Genomic DNA, 19549 nt, shown 5'->3' with positions numbered 1-19549 from the left:
CCTCTCCTCCCCTCTTTTCTCCTTTCCTTCTCCCTCTCCCTACTATGTGGCTAGGACTGGCCTGGTACTCACTGTATAGACCAGGCTGCCTCAGACTCCTTACCCTCTTGTGTCTGTGTCTCAAGTGTTAGCATTAGAGCGTGTGCTAGCATACCTAGCTTAACATACTTAATAAGGCTTCACCAAGGAGTTCTTCTTTTCCTTTTGCACGGAGACCTGCATTCTGTAGCTTATGGTGCCTTTCATCATGGTGAGGTTTTTGAAATCGTGACAATTCCTGGGGCCTGGTAGTCTGGGAAGTTGCTTTGGAGGGCCTTGTACACGCTCATCTTCCTCATCAAAGTAACCTCGGTGTAAGCCTGAGGCTTGGGTCAGAAGAGGGGAAGATGGAGTTGCAGAGTTGGTGAATTCCTTTTGAGTTTACACTGAAAGTTTCCTTTGAAACAAGCAGGGGACAGGCCGCGTCATGGTGAGTATTGTGAAACTGAATTCCCGGGAAAGCCTTTGTGGGATTGAGGTGTTCACCTTCATGGTGGGTTTTCATTTTCTCATTTCCAGAAAGCTTCTTCCACACATAGACCACTGAGTTAAGACACGCAGAGTTACGGAAAGCTCTGCTGGATCTCTCTTGGTGGAAATTAGGCTCCCAGATGACACACCCAGTTTCTTTAGGTTCTGAGGTATTCCTAGCACTTGCAGGTCTTCCCTCATACTTCTGGTGCCCTCCGAAGGAACTATAAATTCTCCTTAATTTTCTTCAGCGTTCCCTGCTATTATTAGGGCTCATTTGTTAAGGCCGATAAGCCTGAGGTGGCTTTCAGCAGCCACGTCAACCTCTGAGTCTACCCGAGGCTTCCAACAGGAAGCAGGAATGAAGGGTCTGCTTTGGTTTGGTGCTGGGGATCAAATCAAGGGGATCTTACAAGCACAGCGTGTGCATCTCACTGGGGGACGTCTTCAGCGGCTCCACTACTCAAGTCGAAGGTTTCATGAATCTGTCTAGGGGACCATGAGTCAGCATGTAGTAGGAACCAGACTCCCATTTGCTCAAGGATACCTTTCCTTCTTGAGCACTGGATGACCAGAGACTCTCCTCATCACATTTGGGGGGGGGGGGAATCAATAAGCCATCTTGACATGCTTTTAAATGAAAAGTATGAGGTCCTAGGAGACTGATGTCTCCTTTTTAGTGTCAGAACGATCCATTTCCAAAGCTATAAAGCTCTCCGAGGCTTCCCCCACCCCTTTCCTAATTCACTTACAGGACGCCCTGTCTATTTACTAAATCAGCGGGTAAGATTTTGATTTTCCGCTGTGCCCTTTTTTTTATTTGTAAAATGAAGATTTTTAGTACGTTATGTTTGAAGTTCTCATGAGGATGCCAGGAGATTATTAATGTACGGTTTGGCTCCAGTCTACACAAATATGAGCTGCCTTCTCTGTCTTAGTAGTAGTAGTTGTCGTTGCTCTGTAATTATACAGTTTGTGAGACTTCAGATCGGTGGCTGTTAGCTTGACATTTTGGTATTTTCCTGGGAGGAAACTTGACTCTTGAATTGGTCAGATCCATTGTCCTAGTCCATCCCAGCCCCACCCTGCCTCCAGTCCCCACCCCTTCCCTCCCTCTACCCTTCCCACATTCCTGCGCCATTGGTCTTATTTATTTTTCAGTCAATGAAGGGTGCTGTTAAATCTTTTCTTCTTCTGCTGCCTGATTTGATGTGAGGAACTCCACTCCCTGCCCTGCTCATGACAAGAATGCTTGGGAGTGCTCAGCCAGCCATGTCCCACCTGGGCTGGATCACCCTGTCCTTAACACTCAGAAGAGAAGGCACAAATCCTGCCTGGTCCACAGCCCCTCCCCACTGCTTTCTGACCCTTTAAACCCCTGGTGGTAATGGGCCTGTGGTCCAGAGAAGGCTGGGGAGAAGGTGGTTTTTGTGGGGAGCCATGTATATTGCCTATGACTATGCATGAAATGAAATATGAAGACACTTCCTCTGACCATGTGTTGAAGGTTGGGTGATGATGCCACTGGCTAATTGATGTCATTCATCATCTCTGTTGAATGACATGTTTAGTACTTGGTGGCCCTTTAAGGCTTAAATCATCATGGGTTTTTTGACAAACTAATGAGAAATGAGAATATCGTGTTGTTTGGCTTACAGAAGAAATCACACCTTAATCTTCTCAGGTTCATTTCCACCTGGGACTTGGGATCTCAGAGCCTGATGCAGAACACAAGGGGAGCTCTTACAGCCTGGTTTTGGTATAAATATGGCCAGCCTCATTTTTGAGATGGGAGTGCCATAGTCTAGGGACTAGGCTAGATGTTGGGCATCGGCGGGAGAGGCTGGACTGAGACTCCACTGAGTGTGTGTGCTGTCTCCACTCTAGCTGGTAACCCGTAGACCAACATCTCCTCCGTGAGCACCCTGCTAACCCGTAGACCAACATCTCCTCCGTGAGCACCCCGCATTTCAGAAGTCAATCAGTTGAAGAGGGTGGTTTGAGGTTGAATCACCCTCCAGGAGTCCCCTCTTCACCCTTGTTCATCTCATTCCTGATCTGAACCTGGCTAGCTGGAGGCTGGCCATATCACTCTGCAGACCTTGGACACCCCTCAGTGCCCTTGCAAACCAGCCAATGGAAAAGTACAAAGTCTTCTGGCTCCTGGGCTTTGCCCGCTCCCAGTGGCCTATTTGATACCTCCCTTTCTTCGGGGGAGTGCGAGGATAGCATCGTAACCGAAAGGACAGGGTTTTCTCTGGTTTGAGAGGAAAAACATATTGGCATGAAGGCTGAGTCAAACCAGCTCAGGCTGTTGGGGCAGATGCCTTTCTTTCCCTTTTTTTTTTTTTTTTCTGTTTATTTTCCAACAAATCAATGCTTAACTGCATTGTTATCGGAGTAGAGCAACAGGTGCAAAAAAATAATCCTGCTGCCAACTCAAATGAAGAGGTAGGGCTTATCCCCTCTGGGAGGTATTCAGAAGATAACAGAAGCCCCTGCCAGCAACTGAATTAACAGTTCTGTGTATGGTGGGTTTTATGTTAACAACCTACTCCTAACCCTCTGACACATAAACACGCCATTGTCTGAGGAAGAGACTTTCAGCCATGCTGACAACCTGCTGCTTTATTCTGCCCCAAGTGGAGATTGGTTTTGGCTGAGGCTTCTTGGTGAAACTCAGAGCTGTTATCCTATCTGCCAACTCCATGTCTAAGTGAGGGTTTTCTCAGAGGGCAAGGGTATGGGGTTGCTGGAGAGGTGAGGACTCAACTTGCCTTTTTAATTTGTTGAAATTCTTTCCATGGCTACTTCTCCCCAAATACCAGAAAGAGTTGCCTGGCTGTCTCTGTTCTTGCCCCCATTCTATTACCAAGGGGATGAAGGAGCTCCGGGGCCTTTGTAAAGATCTGTTATTGTTTTGAAAGTGTGTCTTGGCTGATAATCTATCAGTGCAGGGCTACATCTATGTCTTGTTCACATTCCCCCCACACCCAGCATCAAGCAGGATGCAGTACATCTAGTATATATGTTAATTGGAAGAGACCAGTAAATATTTGTAAATGTTGAACAAGTATTTCTCAGAGATAAGTGTCCTTCCCCTGAAGGCTGATTCATCAATTTTGAAGGGTGTAAGGCTTAACACCTAGGTGGTTAAATAATCTTTTAAAAGTGGATGTGGGGCTAGGTCAGGTCAGGGATCACAGCCGCTAGTCATGAGAGCCTTTTGAATAATGCAACAACAAAACAAACATAAGGGCTATCTAGAAATGCTGGGTTCTGAGATGAGAATATCTGTTTAATCTTCAGAGATGCACACTTATAAGTAACTATACACCTGTGAATGTGGCAGTTTGGGGATCCTGAGCATCAGACTCTGTGTCATGCTGGCAAATACTATAGCAATGGGCTCTCTACAGATGGATTGAACCTGAATTCTCTGGATGGAATCTTTTGTCTCTGACCTTCCACAGGCTGGTTTCATGTTTATAGACATTTCCTTCAAGACTGATGTCTCTAGTAGTAAGTCACCTGGTGGTGAGAGATTGAAGTGAGAGCAGGTTAGTCTCACAGAAGACATTTTCAGCTGGGAGAGTGCTCAAGGACTCTAACAGAGGGCCTTAGAACCGCAGATCACGGTTCGGAGGTCTGGGTAGGATCCTGTGCAGTTTGAAGCTCAGTTCATCCTTGGGTGGTGAGCACACTCCACAAGAGAGTCAATCAGTCCAGGTTTGTCAAGCTAATTTGAAAGGTGGTGGTTGTAGGGGCATGTGTTCCAGCCTCCACATCTCTTACAGTCCATCCTAGGCTACAGGAAGAACGAGGCCTGTGTCTTTACTATGCTTTTTTTTTTTTTTTTTTAACCTTATACTCACTGGCCTTTTAAAATCTAGAGGAGGGCCATATCGAGGAGACAGATTTTTGAGGTTCAGTGGTGCTAAGAAAAATGTCAAGTTCTTAGAAATGACATACCTAGGATGTGACTTGGTTCCTGCTTCAGGTGCCACTGGAGAGAGACAGTAGAGCTTTTCTTGCTCCCAGTAAGGGAACAGAGTTGAAACCTTGCAAAACCTAGGTTTGCTAACCCCTGTCTGTCATGAAGTTTCCTTAGAATCCTAATGTCAGCTGGGCTTGGTGGCGCACGCCTTTAATCCCAGCATTCAGGAGGCAGAGGCAGGCGGATTTCTGAGTTCTAGGCAAGCCTGGTCTACAAAGTGAGTTCCAGGACAGCCAGGGCTATACAGAGAAACCCTGTCTCGAAAAACCAAAAAAAAAAAAAAAAAAAAAAAAAATTCTAATGTCACATTAGCACAGAGCTTTACTTTATGTTTTATACTAACTATATTGGTAACTATCCAATGGTAACTATCATGGTGTCCATAGATCTTTAAGTATCAGCAGCTGATCCCTAGAAAACCTGAGGCCCATAGAACAGAAGTGTTGAAGCAGAAGCAGAAGCACGGTTTTTCTGGTAGAGGGAGAGAGAACAATTACTTCTCTTGAGGTCTCAAAGGGCTCTGTGACCTTTGGCCATTCAATCTTGTCCTGGCTTGTCATATCTGAATGAAATTGACGGAGGTACTCTGTGGGTTATTTCAGACAATCTTGTGTTTTGATCAGTTTTGGTGCCTGCCACTGTCAGTATGTACCATCTTGTCTGGGTCTGGCACCAAGGCTGATAGAGGTCAGCAGGATGTGACTATTTCCCAAAGGCTTACTATCAATAAGGTATATCTGCCAAAAATCCTCTCTCTCCCCATATTGTATGAAAATGCTCAGTGTTCTAGGAATAATACTTAGGATGCTGCCTCTGGAAACAAGAAATGTCTGCCTCAAAGTACATTAGGAAGGTATGAAGTTAGCTATGATGTAACTCCAAGAGGATCCGATACATTCTGCAAGCTTGATTCCCATTTTAACTAATTTGTAAAAACACAAATTGTGACCTGTGTTCCATTCAGCTACATTTTACATAAACATGAATTTTCTTTTCTCCTGCTTGGGAGTAGTCCTTTGAGAAGAACAGTCAAATTGAAACAGGAAGTCAGTAGGAAGCTCTGGCAGCATCTTTAAGACAAAAGCTGTGTATTCACCTGCTGGCAGCTTTGATTAAGGATGGAGAATTGTCTGGTGGCTGTGACTGTCACAGAACAAGTAATTATTTAAAAGGCTTAATTGCTTTCTTGACTGGAGAAGTCAAGGTGTCCCATGGCAGCCAGTTCTGAGGCAGTGTGAGGAGTGTGGTTAGGTTTTTGAAGAGGGGAGCTGTGAAGGAGGTACATCGTGACTTTCACTCTCAATTCCCTCAGACCAAGGACAGGGAATACAACTGTTAATCCTGATGATAAATCTGCTCCATGGTGCACAGCCTTCTCAATATGCTTCCCACTTTGTGATAGGAGTAAACAATATACCCTTGACCTGGGATCTAATTCAGGTAAAGCACCCGTAATTTTGGATCAACTTATTTCTCAAATATTAAGCTGGAAATAACTCTGTAGATTTATCAAGGGGCAGTGACATCATATATATGCATGCATGTATATATGTATCTACTTATTGTGCACATATATGTGCTAGTGTATAAGCTTAATAAAGCTATGAGGCAGTTCAGTGGCACAAGAAATGCTGAGGTCACATTTGAAACAGGACTGTGGGTGCAAATGACTTGAGGGAGGCTCTAGGCTCTCCTGAGCATTGTTGTTAGACTGAGTTTGAATTTTCATCTAGTTCCAATCTTGCTGAGCCCCATGACCTTGAACAGGTTGCCTAACTCCTCTGAGCCTGCTGTTAGATGGCGTAATGCCTCCTGGAGTTGTGGTAACCATCCGCATCCACTCAGATAATGGTTCAAGAATTTAGCACTTAGCTGGCATGTTTAAAATAGTCTCCAAGTTTTAGTGACTATAATATAACAAAACTGATTTTTTTAAAAACAGCATTTGGTCCTTATTGGGCACCCTACCACTGAGCAAAAGAAAGAGCTGCTTCTAGCTGAGCAAGTCAATGTTGGCCTTGTTTGCCATTTCTGGAAGATTCTCTGCATGTCTAGAAAAGAGGCCAGTAGAACAGTCTTTGTCCTTCATAGGAGTTCCGAGGCTGAGCAGATCTTCCTGTGAGGTACAGGGTTTCATTACCCTGTCAGAATCCCAAAGGTGTCTCCTTCCTTTGTTTTTCTGTGTCTATATTCCAGCTTTCAGAGCCTGATCTTTGCAGCCACTGAGTATTCTGTATTAAGGGATGGTACAGGGCAGAGAAGCTTGTGCCCATGTTTTGTTAGAGCCATGCTGCTCTCCCCATCTCTGCTTGTTCCAGCACAATAGCCAAGGGCTGTGGGCATGCAAAACCCGTGGTCACATAGAGCTTGGGAATGTGCGCCCTTGCACAGGGCTTGGCAGCCTCAGGCTCTGTGGTTGGTGAGAGGTGAGGGAACTGGTGGGATGGTTTTTCATCCCTCAGGCAAGAACTGTGCCCATAGGCAAATAACATGACTTCTGTGAATAGCCGTCCGACTGCAGACTGCTCAGCTGCTGCGGTATATAAATAGACCGCAGCCACTCAGCAGCACCGGGTGGGATAGAACAGGAACCTGGAGAGCAGGCTCAAGGCTTGGCTGCTCTAGCGGCTGGGCCAGGAGACATGTGCAGGTGTCGGAGGTCTGAGGTTTTGTTTAAAATGAATTCGGTGCTCAGTTTTCTCCTTGGAGGTTCAAAAATTATGAAAATCATGAATATTATTAATATTATAACTATAAAAACCACCTAATGTATACAAAGTATTTATTATGTATCAGAAACTTTTCTGAGCATGTGCTAGCTCTCTCCTCTCCTCTCCTCTCCTCTCCTCTCCTCTCCTCTCCTCTTTTTTTTTTTAACTCAAGAATCCTAAAAGAATATCCTCATATCATAAATGAGGAAATTGAAGTCTGGAGAAGTTAAATAACTTGTATGAATTTGCCATGTTAATAGTCAGGCAAAACCTGACTCCATACCAATGGCTCCCAGACTCTTGCACTCTTTTGTTTCTGAAGAGTTTGGTTCTATCCCAAGAATGTCCCTAAAGCTAGCCAATTTCCAGCGTAAGAAGAGACTCATCCTAAGAGCTAATTAATATTAGACAGTGGCCACATGTGTGCTGTTTGAGTCCTTTCCAGACATTCTTGTTTACTTTTGTAACCTCCACCTTCTGTCAGCTGTAAAGAAGACACTACTTCCCTATAATGACCATGGCCTTCAGAATCTCAACCTTCGTGGCATACGTCATGATCCTTGGCATTTAAGGACTGTCTTGGAGATACAGTAACTTGACCTGAGCAGGCATCTTCTGATGCTCTTGAACACGTCCTTTAAGCTCAGAGCCATAGAGACTCCATCTGTGGCTAGACCTTGCCTTCTCCCATGTGAAAATCCCCTGCTACCAGCAGCAAAATTCTAAGACTCTCAAATTTTAGTCAGGTCAAGTGTTCCATTCCTGCTGTATGTGTTTTTTCCTAAGTGGTCCAGTCTCTGTGTGGTGGTTGGGATGGCCATCCTCTGGAAGAGAAGGGAGCCTTCGATGGAGGCCTAGAGGAAGCATGGTCCCGGGGCATCATCTAAGCCCAGAAGCTCCCATGGTTAGCATCTTAGAGTCTTACGTTGTTTGCCCCATCTATTGCCTCCACGGGCTTTAGTTTGAAGCCCAGGGAGTGACTTTGTTCCAGGGGACACATAAAAGAAAGAGAGAGCTTCCAGCATGTGGAATCTAGTGGGTAGAAACCATGGGTGCTGCTGCATACCCTACCTGTGTGTGACGACTTCCACAACAAGGAGTGTCCCAGCTGCACCTGCGTTCTTGTTTCTTACAACAGGATTCACGGTAGGCCAAGGAATGGCTCCTTGACAGATGACTGGGTAGAGAAAATGTGGTTCACATATGCAATAGGCTGGTGTTCAGCCATGAAATGAATGGAATTATTTGTGACAATGGGGATGGACCTGGAGGGCATCACGGTGAGGGATAAACCTGACATAGAAAGACAGACATTGCCTGCTTCCACTCCTTGGTGGTAGGTTAAATAATGATCTCATGGAAGAAGAGAGAATGGTGGAGTTAGAGGCTAGGAAAGTAGCAAGGAGTGGGGTAGGGAAGAAAAGGTTAGCAGGTCGCAAAATGCACTTAGAGGAAGAATTAGCTGCAGTGTCCTGCAGAACAATAGTGTAACCACAGTCTACAATGGTTCATTATATATTTCAAAGCAACTAGGGCATAAGCATTCCAAACTCAAGCAAATGACTAGTGTTGGAAAGGAGGAAATACTAATTATATATTTTATACATGTATGAATTGCCAGATTGCACCCTCCAAACTACGTACCTATACTAGGTCTTAATTAGAAATTTCAAGAGAGAATCATTCAGTCCCAAATTTTGGTTGTGGGTGTGCAGAGAAACTGCTGTCAGCCACTTTCTGGCATGAGGAGGATCTGGTCCTTTGTGCCCCTGCCCTGCCCACTGACAGCACTACCAGTATCCATCCTTCAAGCTGAGGATGGAGAGAAGTGAGTCCTGTTTCCAGGTCACCTTGTACACATGGAACAGGAAGCCTCTCTCAGCCTCTGGTGTATAGATCGAGTCCCAGCACAGGTGATACATGTTATAGCAACACCTCGAAATTTTCTATTTAAAGAAAAGAAAGATAGGGCTGCTTTTAAATTGGGTTATGTGCATGCCATGCACTGGATTTGGACACTTCTAAAGCCACTGTAGTATTTATTCTGCAGAACGGCTCTTTATGCTTAGTGAATCAGGGTACCCCTGCCTCCCACCCTCATCATTGCCTGGGTTCAGAATGAGGAGTAGATCTAGAATCACAGAGCCAGATGGAGTCTGGAACCTAACTGGGGTTACGCAGATCCTAGACTCGATTTCATACATTTAATATAACTCTTTTTTTTTTTTTTTTAAAGAAAGCTATGATGAAGGCAAAGAAGGGAGCGGAAAACAAGTCCTAAATAATCTTTGCTCCTTTTAATTAAAAGGGTAGCTTTTTATACTCCACACACCATGGAAAGTCTCTATTAGTACATGGGGGTGTGGGTGCGTTGGTCATAATCGGGCTTTTTTATAGTTCTCCAGGTACATTTATTGTCCATTATCTCATTTGATCTCCTCAACCGTCCTGAGAGGCTGTTGGAGGACAAAATGTCTACTTTTTTTTTTTTTAATTTGAAAAGCTGGACCTGGAAGGGAGTAGATGTGGCCAAAAGCACTCGGTTAGGCTAGTCCACCCCAAGTGCCTCCCGTGGCTTCCTGGGTTCCCTGTGGCTGCCGTCAGGGTCTAGGACTGTCTCTACTCACAAGCCTGGGGAGCTCCGCTGAACTCTGACTCACTAAGGTTTAAGCCACATAAACTTTTTTTTACGAGTGGCAACCATTTAAAGGGCCTTGTAAAAAGGGCCCCTCACTATGCTGCCTGCTTTCCCCTGGAAAGGGGGGTGTTCGAAGGGAGGAGGGTTTGGGGAGGTGCAGAGAGGGAGGTAAGCAACTGGAACCCCATAATCCCAAAGGCTTCTCTGTGAGTGGGGGATAGTTATGGAAGTTTCCAGGTGAGTGTGTAGAGAAATGAGGTGTGCCCCTAAGGAAAGGAGCCTGATTAGAAGCTGAGAAGTGACCTGAGACACCAAATTCTTTTTTTTTTTAAAGTGTTTTTATGCTGCTTCTTATTAAACTTTTTGTAGATTTGTTGTTCATGTTTTGCTATGTGAGCGTGTTCTGCCTACATGTATGTATATACTCATTGTGTGTGCTGGGTACCTGAGGAGGAGAGAGAAGCACTCCAGATGCCCTGGAACTGGAGTTAGAGATCCACCGTGTGGGCACTGGTAACTAAATCTGGATCTTTGACAAGAGCAACAGGTGTTCTTGCCTGCTGAGCCACCTCTTCAGCCCCAGTTCTTGTTGTGAACGTCTAAGATCTGGACATAAACAGTGTCAGGTGATTCTTCCTAGGCTTTGAGTTTGGAGATATGCACATTGTACGGCTGGGGCAAGTGAGGCTCCGGATGGTTTGGGCCAGATAGATACAGAGGTCAGCATCAAGTACAGTGAGCAGAGGAACTAGAGTTTCTCCTCAACTCGGAAGAGTGGGTCCAGCCCCTATACCACCTGCCTTCTCTTAGGAAGTAGAGGACAAATCCCTGAATTGGGAACAAGGGAGGTGCCTCCTGGATCCAGCAGGTCTTGTGCCCACCACAGCCACTGAATCAGCCCTGCAGGGAAGACCCGGGAATCAATGGTAGGAGGACTATCTCTGCCTGCCTCTGAGGCTGCAGGACTGCTCTCTCCAGCAGGGCTGGGCTCTGAGCTGCAACCCTTTCGGGGTTAAAAAGTAACCTTTCCACTGCCTGTGGGTGAGCTAAGGCTGCCAAGGAAGAAACCCAGCCTTGAGCAAACAAAAGCCAGGGCTGGGCTCTGTCCCTCCCCAGCTGCCTTCTGGGTCTCACAGACTTTCTTCTGCCTTAAAGCCCCTGAAGGATGAATTAGCAGAGGGTTATTGTTCTAAAAAGCCAGAGGAGAAAAGGCCCCCCTGACTGTGTGAAAGGAAGGTTTGATCTGATTGGTTTTCCTTCTCTCAAGATGAGAATGAGACAGGTTCCTGAAAAGGGGGTTTGAGAAGCAGTTTTACCTTTTTCGATTGAGAAATGTAGGCTCAGGGTTGGTTTGAGTCCAGGTTATACACAGAGGTAGCCATTTTTCTCACAGTGGTTTCTTTTAACTGTGTCTGACCTTGTGCCAAATGCCACAAGTGTAGACCGGCGTTTGATCTCTAACCAGTGTCCAGGCTAGATGTGACCATCTGCATTTTTACATATAGGAAGGTGAGGAGGGCTAAGAGATGTTGAGTAACCGGTGTGAGTTCACACTCAGGCTAGCAAGTGGGAGAGCCATGAGGAATCCCAGCTCCCCTGGCTTCAAAGCTCTCCAGGAGGTGCCAGGCGGAGAGTCCAGCTCCCCTGTGCACCCTCCCAAGCGTCTCTATCTCAATTGTCTTTGTTGTCTGTACTCTGGCTCGCTTTCTTCATTTTCCACTCATGCCTGGCACAAGCTAATGTGTTCACCAAGCATCAGTGACCACGAGGTCAACAATTACAAGTGGTGTCTGGCCCAGTTCAGCCCCGAGGTGCTGCTCAGTCCTCAGGACCTATAGGACCTCAGTGAATGTATGGGTGTATTATATGCTATTATATGCTTTCTCATGGTTATATATCTTTTCATGATACGTTTTCACACAGAACCAACTAGAGGAGCTGAAGTGTAGTTAGGCATGTGAGCCCATGTGTGTGTGTGTGTGTGTGTGTGTGTGTGTGTATGTGTGTGTGTGTGTGTGTGTGTATGTATGTCTGTATGGAATATTTTGAGGGGAAGGACCATTCTGTTGACATGTGTAACACCTGAGGATGTAAAATTTCCTCCAAATAGGACAACAACAACAAAAACAACAACAACAAAACCCCCAAACCCATCCATGACCTGTGGCGATTCAACTGCATTATTTTATAAAGATGGAGGGGAAGTGCTTCTCCCCCTCTTGGCTAAGACGAAGTGTGAGGGAGGCAAGCCTGTGAATAGGCTCTTGAGGCTTCAGAAGAAGCCTCCCCCACCCGCATGACTGCACACACACCTGGGTTCTCACTTGCAATGTGGGGGCTCTCCAGTTGGAGAGTAAGCACTTCATAAATGTTATGGATGTTTTTTACATTGTTTTTAATGTTTTAAATGTTTTTAATTTTTTTTAAATGTTTTTACATTGTTCCAATGTTCCAGACTGGCTCTCAATGAAAACTGTTTTCCTGGGTCCCAAGGCTGAGAAGCCAAGGAACTTGTCTTGAGGATGATTTCAAAGCCTGTTGGATCTTCCAGGTCTCTATCAGAAGAGATGCTAGTTATAACGTTTTAGCAGAGCACACAAAAAAATCTTAGTTTTCCGTACTAGAAAGATGAAGTGTCTGCCATAGAAATCAAAGGATTACTAATCTTAGCCCAGAGCCAAAAAGCTTGAGGAGCTCTACTTAGATTGGATGGAGGCTCTCAGATGACCAGTTGACCCCACGGGGAACGGGGAACTGAGGAAACGTTCCTTGTCCCTAAGTGCAGAGGCTACTTGTGTGGGGACTCACAACGTTGTCTCACATGGGGGCTAGGTCTGAGATTTCACTGATCGAAATTCCACCTCAAATAAAACCTCTCTGGTATTTTCACTTTTGTGAAGCTCTTGGATGCTGGCCAGGCTTGCCCTGCAAGCAGGCATTGTGTTTTCCTCCCGGCTTCGTTTCTGATCAGAGATTATTCATTTATGAATGGGTGGCTGTAAAAACTTGCCTCATGCATATGAAAACTGAACCTGGAAAATTTTAATTGCCATGAGTTTTGCTTTTGCTGAAAGGGCTGTGGCAATGGGTGGAAGGGCATGTTCCTTTTTCCCCCCTTTCTTTCTTTTTGTCTTTCTTTCTTTCTTTCTTTCTTTCTTTCTTTCTTTCTTTCTTTCTTTCTTTCTTTCTTTCTTTCTTTCTTTCTTTCCCAAATGAACTCCATGTTCTGCACTCTCCAGTGACATTTGTCTAAGAGGCATAGATTAAAGGACTGTTTGATCCCTTGCAGATCATGATTCTGGAAGGAAGTGGTGTAATGAATCTCAACCCAGCCAACAACCTCCTTCACCAGCAACCAGCCTGGACGGACAGCTACCCCACGTGCAATGGTAAGGCCTATCCTCTCCTGGTCTTCCTTTGTTTCCCACTTGATACTTGGAGAACAGAGGCTTTATTCATGGGTTACACAGAGGCTAAGAAGTGTTTCTCTCTCTCTCTCTCTCTCTCTCTCTCTCTCTCTCTCTCTCTCTCTCTCTCTCTCTCTGTTGGTCTCCTAATTATTGAACCCAGTGTCTTGCCTAATCATAGACCCTACAACTGATCTATACATTCTCATAGAAGGAAACTTTTAATGTTGAAGGGCTCTGTGGGCCTCCAGGGCTCTATGTCAAGCCCCTGTGAGTTAGACCACCATCTTCTTCCAAAATGAAAAGATCTGGGTTGGCAAAAGGTGTTAGATGAGATACCCAAGGAATGGGAGACTCCTTGTTGAAGCTTTCAAGTCGTGTTTCATTGGGATATCAAGACAGTGTCAGGGAGGTGAGTGTGTACACAAGTACACACATGTGTATTTAAAATATACACACACACATACACACACACAGAAAGAGAGAGAGAGAGAGAGAGAGAGAGAGAGAGAGAGAGAGAGAGTGTGTTTACTATTACTTCCCAGTTTAAGGAAGAGATCGATCAGGAAACCAGGTGTTTTCTTCTAGTGCTTTACTCTGGAACATATAGACTCAAAGTAGGAGGGCCTGGTGACAAGATTTGTAGGTAACATTTGGCGATCCAGCCTGTGGCTCACAGTGAAAGCTGAATCTGGGACCCTGTGCTTCACTGTGAAGGCATTCAGCATAGCCGGGCTGCTGGCACTCAGTGCGCTCCTCCCCTGATACTAATTTCCCCTCCAGAGATGCTACTGCTCACATTTACCTTACCACACAGATGTGTCCTGTCAGAGGAAAGAGCTTGGGGAGCAAGAGCGAGGGTAACTATAGGGTGACATTCTCTGCTGAGTGGCCGGTCCACGTGGCACTCCTCTTTTAACTTGGAATCCCAGCCAAGCGTGGCAGGAAGCGTGAACAGGTGGCCTTCCTGTTTTAGATTACTTGTCTCCTCAAACTGCTGTCCTTTCTGGACAGTTACATATTCTGTGGCAGACCTTGAGCTTGCTGTGGGGAACTAGGAAAAAAAAAAATCTAAAGAGAGCAGGGAGTCTTGGCATGCCCCAGGCACTGTCTCACTGTTCACTTTAGAGAAAACTGGAGCAGTAGATTCAGCAGGGAGTACAATTCAGACATCACTTTTATTTCTTTAACTCTGGAGGTCCCAAAGAAGTCCCTGGTCTTTATCAAGACTCAAGGGGAGAAGACAAGTGAATGGCAGTGTACGGCCCCCTCTGGGTTTTCACTCCTGACCTGAGGGATGCTGATGATTCTCTGCCTGAGGAGGGAGGCATCTTCTCCCAGCCAACTGCAGGCAAGTTTCTGTCTCCCCTCTCTCAGGTGTACAGAATATCAGAAACGGTAATTAGGTTCACGTTGAATGCACAGGAGACAGGATCCCAGCCTTGCCACAGATAGCAGTGGGATTGTTTTAGGAATAGAGGCCACCAGTCAACAACAACAACACTTCTCATCTTTAAACAGTGTCACATGTGAGATACAATAACAATAAAAATAATAGTAAGAACTTGAAAACATCCATTATAATCTTTGTATTTTATTATTTCTATATCCCCAAAGTATAGACTACGCTTCCCCAGTCCTTACTTCCCTAGCCCCGTTGCTGTGCCCTGTAGGAGAGGCTGTGGGGATGCATTTGCTTGGCTGTAAGATGGAAGCCAGGAGGCTCATCCTGTGAGTGGCAGGTATCAATGGCCATCACCTCGATATCCTGACTGATCTTGATTTCTTGCTCTTGTTGCCTCTGAAGTCTGGAAGCAAAGGCTGGATTCTGGAGGGGGAGAAAAGTGAGATTGCCTAAGACCTTTTCTGCTTCCCATACTTCCTTTGGGTGAGATAAAGTGTTAGCCCCCAGGCATTATGGGAATGGAGTTCTGAATCTTCTCGCCACTCTCTGTCTAGCAGCAGCAGCAGCAGCAGCAGCATGGCAAAGCTTGCCAAGGATGCAGAAATTCAGGCCCTAGCCCATACCTACTGGATTGGGATTTACATTGAAGCAGAGTCCCTGGTCATTGTAGTTTTAAGCACTTAGCCAGCATGATTTTGAAGGGACAGTTAAGGATATTGTCCTTGTAAATACATTTTCCTCACAGAATGCTCTCCCCTGATCATGGCTCAGCTGTGGCGTCTGGAATTTGGAGTAGCTGTGAGTACTCATAGGAGACGGAATTTGGGTCATCTCTGTACAGTTCTCTTACATGAGCACGAGGTAGCCATGAGCAGAGACCATTAACATAGATCATGCTCATCAGTTTACCCGCCGGAATGCACTTCACATCTTCATCCAAATTACTTCACAGTGCATATCTACATTCCTGCACTATTTGCTCTTCAACTGAAACGGAATCATACTGATTACGTAGTGAGCTTGCACTATGGCTCCAGTGGAGTTTTTATGGATATATGAAGATGAGTGAGATTGGAGTCCATGACCTTGGACATACAGTTTGCAGAGGAGAACAAGGCAGGACTCAGAGATCTATAAAGATAGGCAAGGCATGACAGGTGCCGTTGAGAAAAATCACAAGCTCGATTCCTGGAGGTTCAGGTCTCAAAGTAAGTTAGGGAAATGGTGGTGGCTCTGAGTTCAAGGGAAAGGGAGCCAGGACCTTAGCAGTAGTAAAGGGAAGGGTAGAAAGGGCCCTGGGTACAGGCATCACAGAAAAAAAACACGGCAGACATAGGTCACGTCAAAAGCAGTTATCAAAGTGCTCCAGTGCCTGGTGTGGCAGTTCTGTACCTTATTTCAGGGGATAGTGGGAAGCTACGGAAGGAAACTGAGTGACAGCTGGGTTTTGGAGCAGCCATAGCCATCAGCCAGGAGTGAATGGGTTGTGTCACTTCAGAGAAGAACAAAGCTATCAGAGAAAAGGAACCTTAATTTAAGGCCCTACTTTTGGTTAAAAATGATCTGTATTTGATGAAGTTCAGCTTTTGTCTCTCTCTGTCTGTCTGTCTGTCTGTCTGTCTCTCTCTGTATGTGTAAGAGGTTAAAAAAGAGTGGTAGAGAGAACTGTTTTCAGCCCTCTGCATCCCAGATTTCCATACCTACAGACTCAACTAAATCCTAATAAAAAATGCATCTAGGGGCTGGAGAGATTGCCTACCACTAAAGTGCTTGCTTTGCAAATATAAGAATCTGAGTTCAGAGTACTTCAGAGCCAGGCAGATGTGGTAAATTGCATCTGTAGTTCCAGCACTGGAAGGCACTAGATGGATCACTGTATCTCTCTGGCCAGCCAGTCTAACCAAATCAGTGAGCTCCTGATTTGAGGAAACCTTGTCTCAAAAAATAAGATGGAGAGCTATGCTAAACACCATATAGTGACGTCTGGTCTCCATATACCCACTTAATACACATGCACATGCACTTGAATATACACAAATTCACACACACACTGCATCTGATCTGAGCAAATACAAAATCTTGTCATCATTTTCTAAACAATCCAGAAGTAACTATGTACAGAGCATTTACATTGTTGTGGGGCTTGTAGTTGCTCTAGAGATTTTAAAATACAGTGGGAAATGTGTAGGTTATATGCAAATATGGCATTCTATAAGGGATGTTTTTGGTATTCATGAGATGTTCTGACAAAGCCAATGGATTTGCATGAGCACAGTCATCTAGAAAGTAGATGAAACTATAACCAACTCTCTCACGTTGGCGCTTCTTTGAGGGTAGGGTAGAGTGAGCTCAGAGTACTTCAGATATTGTATGCTATCTAGTATTCAGAGGTGGACACCACACTAGGAAGAATATGAAATCACCCTACCACAACTGGGTAAAACCCCCACATGCGAGGAGCCTGCCATACAGAGCACGGTCTGTATTCAGCCCTTGTGCTGATGCTCACAGGACAGGAGCTATATTTACGGTCCCCATGACGTTACCCACAGCCATCATCCTTGTGTCTGAGACCACTCAGAAGCAAGCTGGGGCCACTCTCAGGGTCATGCCCTATTTTGCAGTTTCCAGCGGGTTTTTTGGAAGCCAGTGGCATGAAATCCACCCTCAGTACTGGACCAAATACCAGGTGTGGGAATGGCTGCAGCACCTCCTGGACACCAACCAGCTGGACGCTAGCTGCATCCCGTTCCAGGAGTTCGACATCAGCGGAGAACACCTGTGCAGCATGAGTCTGCAGGAGTTCACGAGGGCAGCAGGCTCAGCTGGGCAGCTGCTCTACAGCAACCTACAGCATCTCAAGTGGAACGGTGAGTTGTGCCTGGGAAGAGCAGGGCTTCCACAGTAGGCAGGAGCGACAACTCCAGATGACTGTTCTCCAGGACAGGGAAGTAGCAGAGAGAGGAGAGGAGAGGTATAAAGCCCAGGGTATGGTACGTGTCTAATTCCTTAGAAACATTTATGGAACTCTTCTTGTGGCTACCTTCCTTCTTCATTTCCAGAGAGACAGAACTAGCTGAGTTATCCACAGTGTACTTGTCACAGTAAGACAAGATTTTCATATGTGTGTGTGTGTATGTGTGTGTGTGTGTGTGTGTGTGTGTGTGTGTTTACTTGAGGCATTCAAGTTTTTTACCTGTGTGCTTGTTCCATATGTGTCCCTGGTGTTCATGAAGAGATCAGAATGTGTTGGATCTCCTAGAACTGGAGTTATAGATGGTTGTGAATCACCTCGTGGATACTGGGTGCTGAATCTGGATCCTCTCCAAAAGTGTCAAGACCCTTTAGCTTCTGAGCCATCTCTCCATTCCTCCTTTACGTTTTCTGACAGAGTCTAACAACTTCATTTTCAGCCATTCATTTGCTTGTTAAAGATCATCAATAATAAGAACATAATAATTTTTTAAAAAGAAAAAAATATTGGCCTAAGTTTTAAAATTTTAATTAGAAAATTTTTTGTCCTGTTATCTTGAGATCTGGTTGAACTTTGCAGTTATATAGCTGGCCTTGAATTCTCTCTGTCACTCAGACTGCCCCTAAACTCAAAGTTCTCTTTAATTATCCTTCCAAGTTCTAGGATTACAGGAATGAACTAGCACACCCACCCCAGACCCGGGTTCTTAAAATAGAAGACCAGTGTATTTAAGAAGGCTACTGAAACTAGATCTGTGTATGTGGAGGGGAGAAGTATAGTCCCACCTCTCCCCCTTTCATTTAATGCATAGAATGGGGGCTAGAGAGGTGGCTCAGCAATTAAAAGCATGCACTCTTCTTGCAGAGTTGGTTCCCCACATCCATGTTAGGGGTCTTACAAGCTCCTGTAACTTCAATTTCAGAGTATCCAATGCCTATGACAAGCCACACTGCATCTGTGCTCACATGCACATACCTACACACAGAGGCATACACACATGAGGACAAGCACAATACAAAATAATAAAAAAATAGATATTTAAAAATAGATGTATAATAAAAATATTTCTGGATACACACAGGGTGTTTCTGCAGTGATTTCTGGAATAGTTCCTAAAACCTTAAGGTTTTCTTCTCAGGTCTCACCCTCACACAGAGGCCATCTTCCAAATTGTCCATGGTGACAGTGTACACACACACACACACACACACACACACACACACATACACACAAAGAGAGTGTGTGTTGACCCATTGGAAAGTGTGTTTATGTCTCAGCAAAACTTGTTTTTGACACGTAACTAGGGCTCAGTACATGTGAGCTCTAGAGCTGTGTGGACAGCCTGCCATCAGCAGGGAGTGTGGCAGTGACACTGGCAGCCACGGTGCCATTTTGGATGACCTCATCTGGCACCCTGGCATTCTTTTCTTTTCATTCACCTCATGGTGGTAGTTACTCATTTTTGTTTTTTTCTAGAATCAACCAAAACAAGGCTCTATTATTTAAATAACCCTCAGGAATCTTTGCACCAAGCAGACATATACTTGAAGAATTAGAAGTACCACCTCTAATTATGTCTACTCCTGGAAAGCTTTGTTCTGACTGAAACCTGAGGCAGGGAGGCCTGGGAGGTGTGGTGGCCATCTTTGGCCCTCTATTACTTGTTTTGTCTTGCTGTTCTCACCTGTGAGTGCAAAATGGTAGGAGTTTCCAGTCTGGGCTCCTTGTTTGAATTTCTATACGTATTCTATTAATTTACATTTGTTATGAATATATTTACACTGTGAACTGATTCTTATGGAAAAATGTTGTGCCCATTTTAAAGATGGGAGAACTGAAGTTCAGAAATATGAACTAGCAGTAATTCCTGTGGGGAAGAAAATCACTACAGACTCATTTACTTGTTT

General features: G+C 45.1%; 1 protein-coding gene across 2 annotated transcripts in view; it reads left to right on the top strand.

Annotated features, from left to right (window-relative positions):
- Positions 1 to 19549, top strand: part of Ehf (ETS homologous factor) — a 40707-nt gene that overhangs the window by 7095 nt on the left and 14063 nt on the right. Inside the window, exons 2-3 of one of the 2 annotated variants that reach the window (XM_021193992.1) lie at positions 13146 to 13245; positions 17293 to 17538. In XM_021193992.1, coding sequence (XP_021049651.1) covers positions 13149 to 13245; positions 17293 to 17538 — 343 coding nt within the window. In that variant the 5' untranslated portion in view covers positions 13146 to 13148. Of the gene's footprint in view, positions 1 to 13143; positions 13246 to 17292; positions 17539 to 19549 lie in introns of those variants that run through there. The other variant, XM_021193993.1, reaches the window with a different exon arrangement.

The sequence above is a fragment of the Mus pahari genome, chromosome 3 (assembly GCF_900095145.1).
Source record: "Mus pahari chromosome 3, PAHARI_EIJ_v1.1, whole genome shotgun sequence".
NCBI lineage: Eukaryota > Metazoa > Chordata > Mammalia > Rodentia > Muridae > Mus > Mus pahari.
This window is presented reverse-complemented; position numbering and strand designations above follow the sequence as displayed.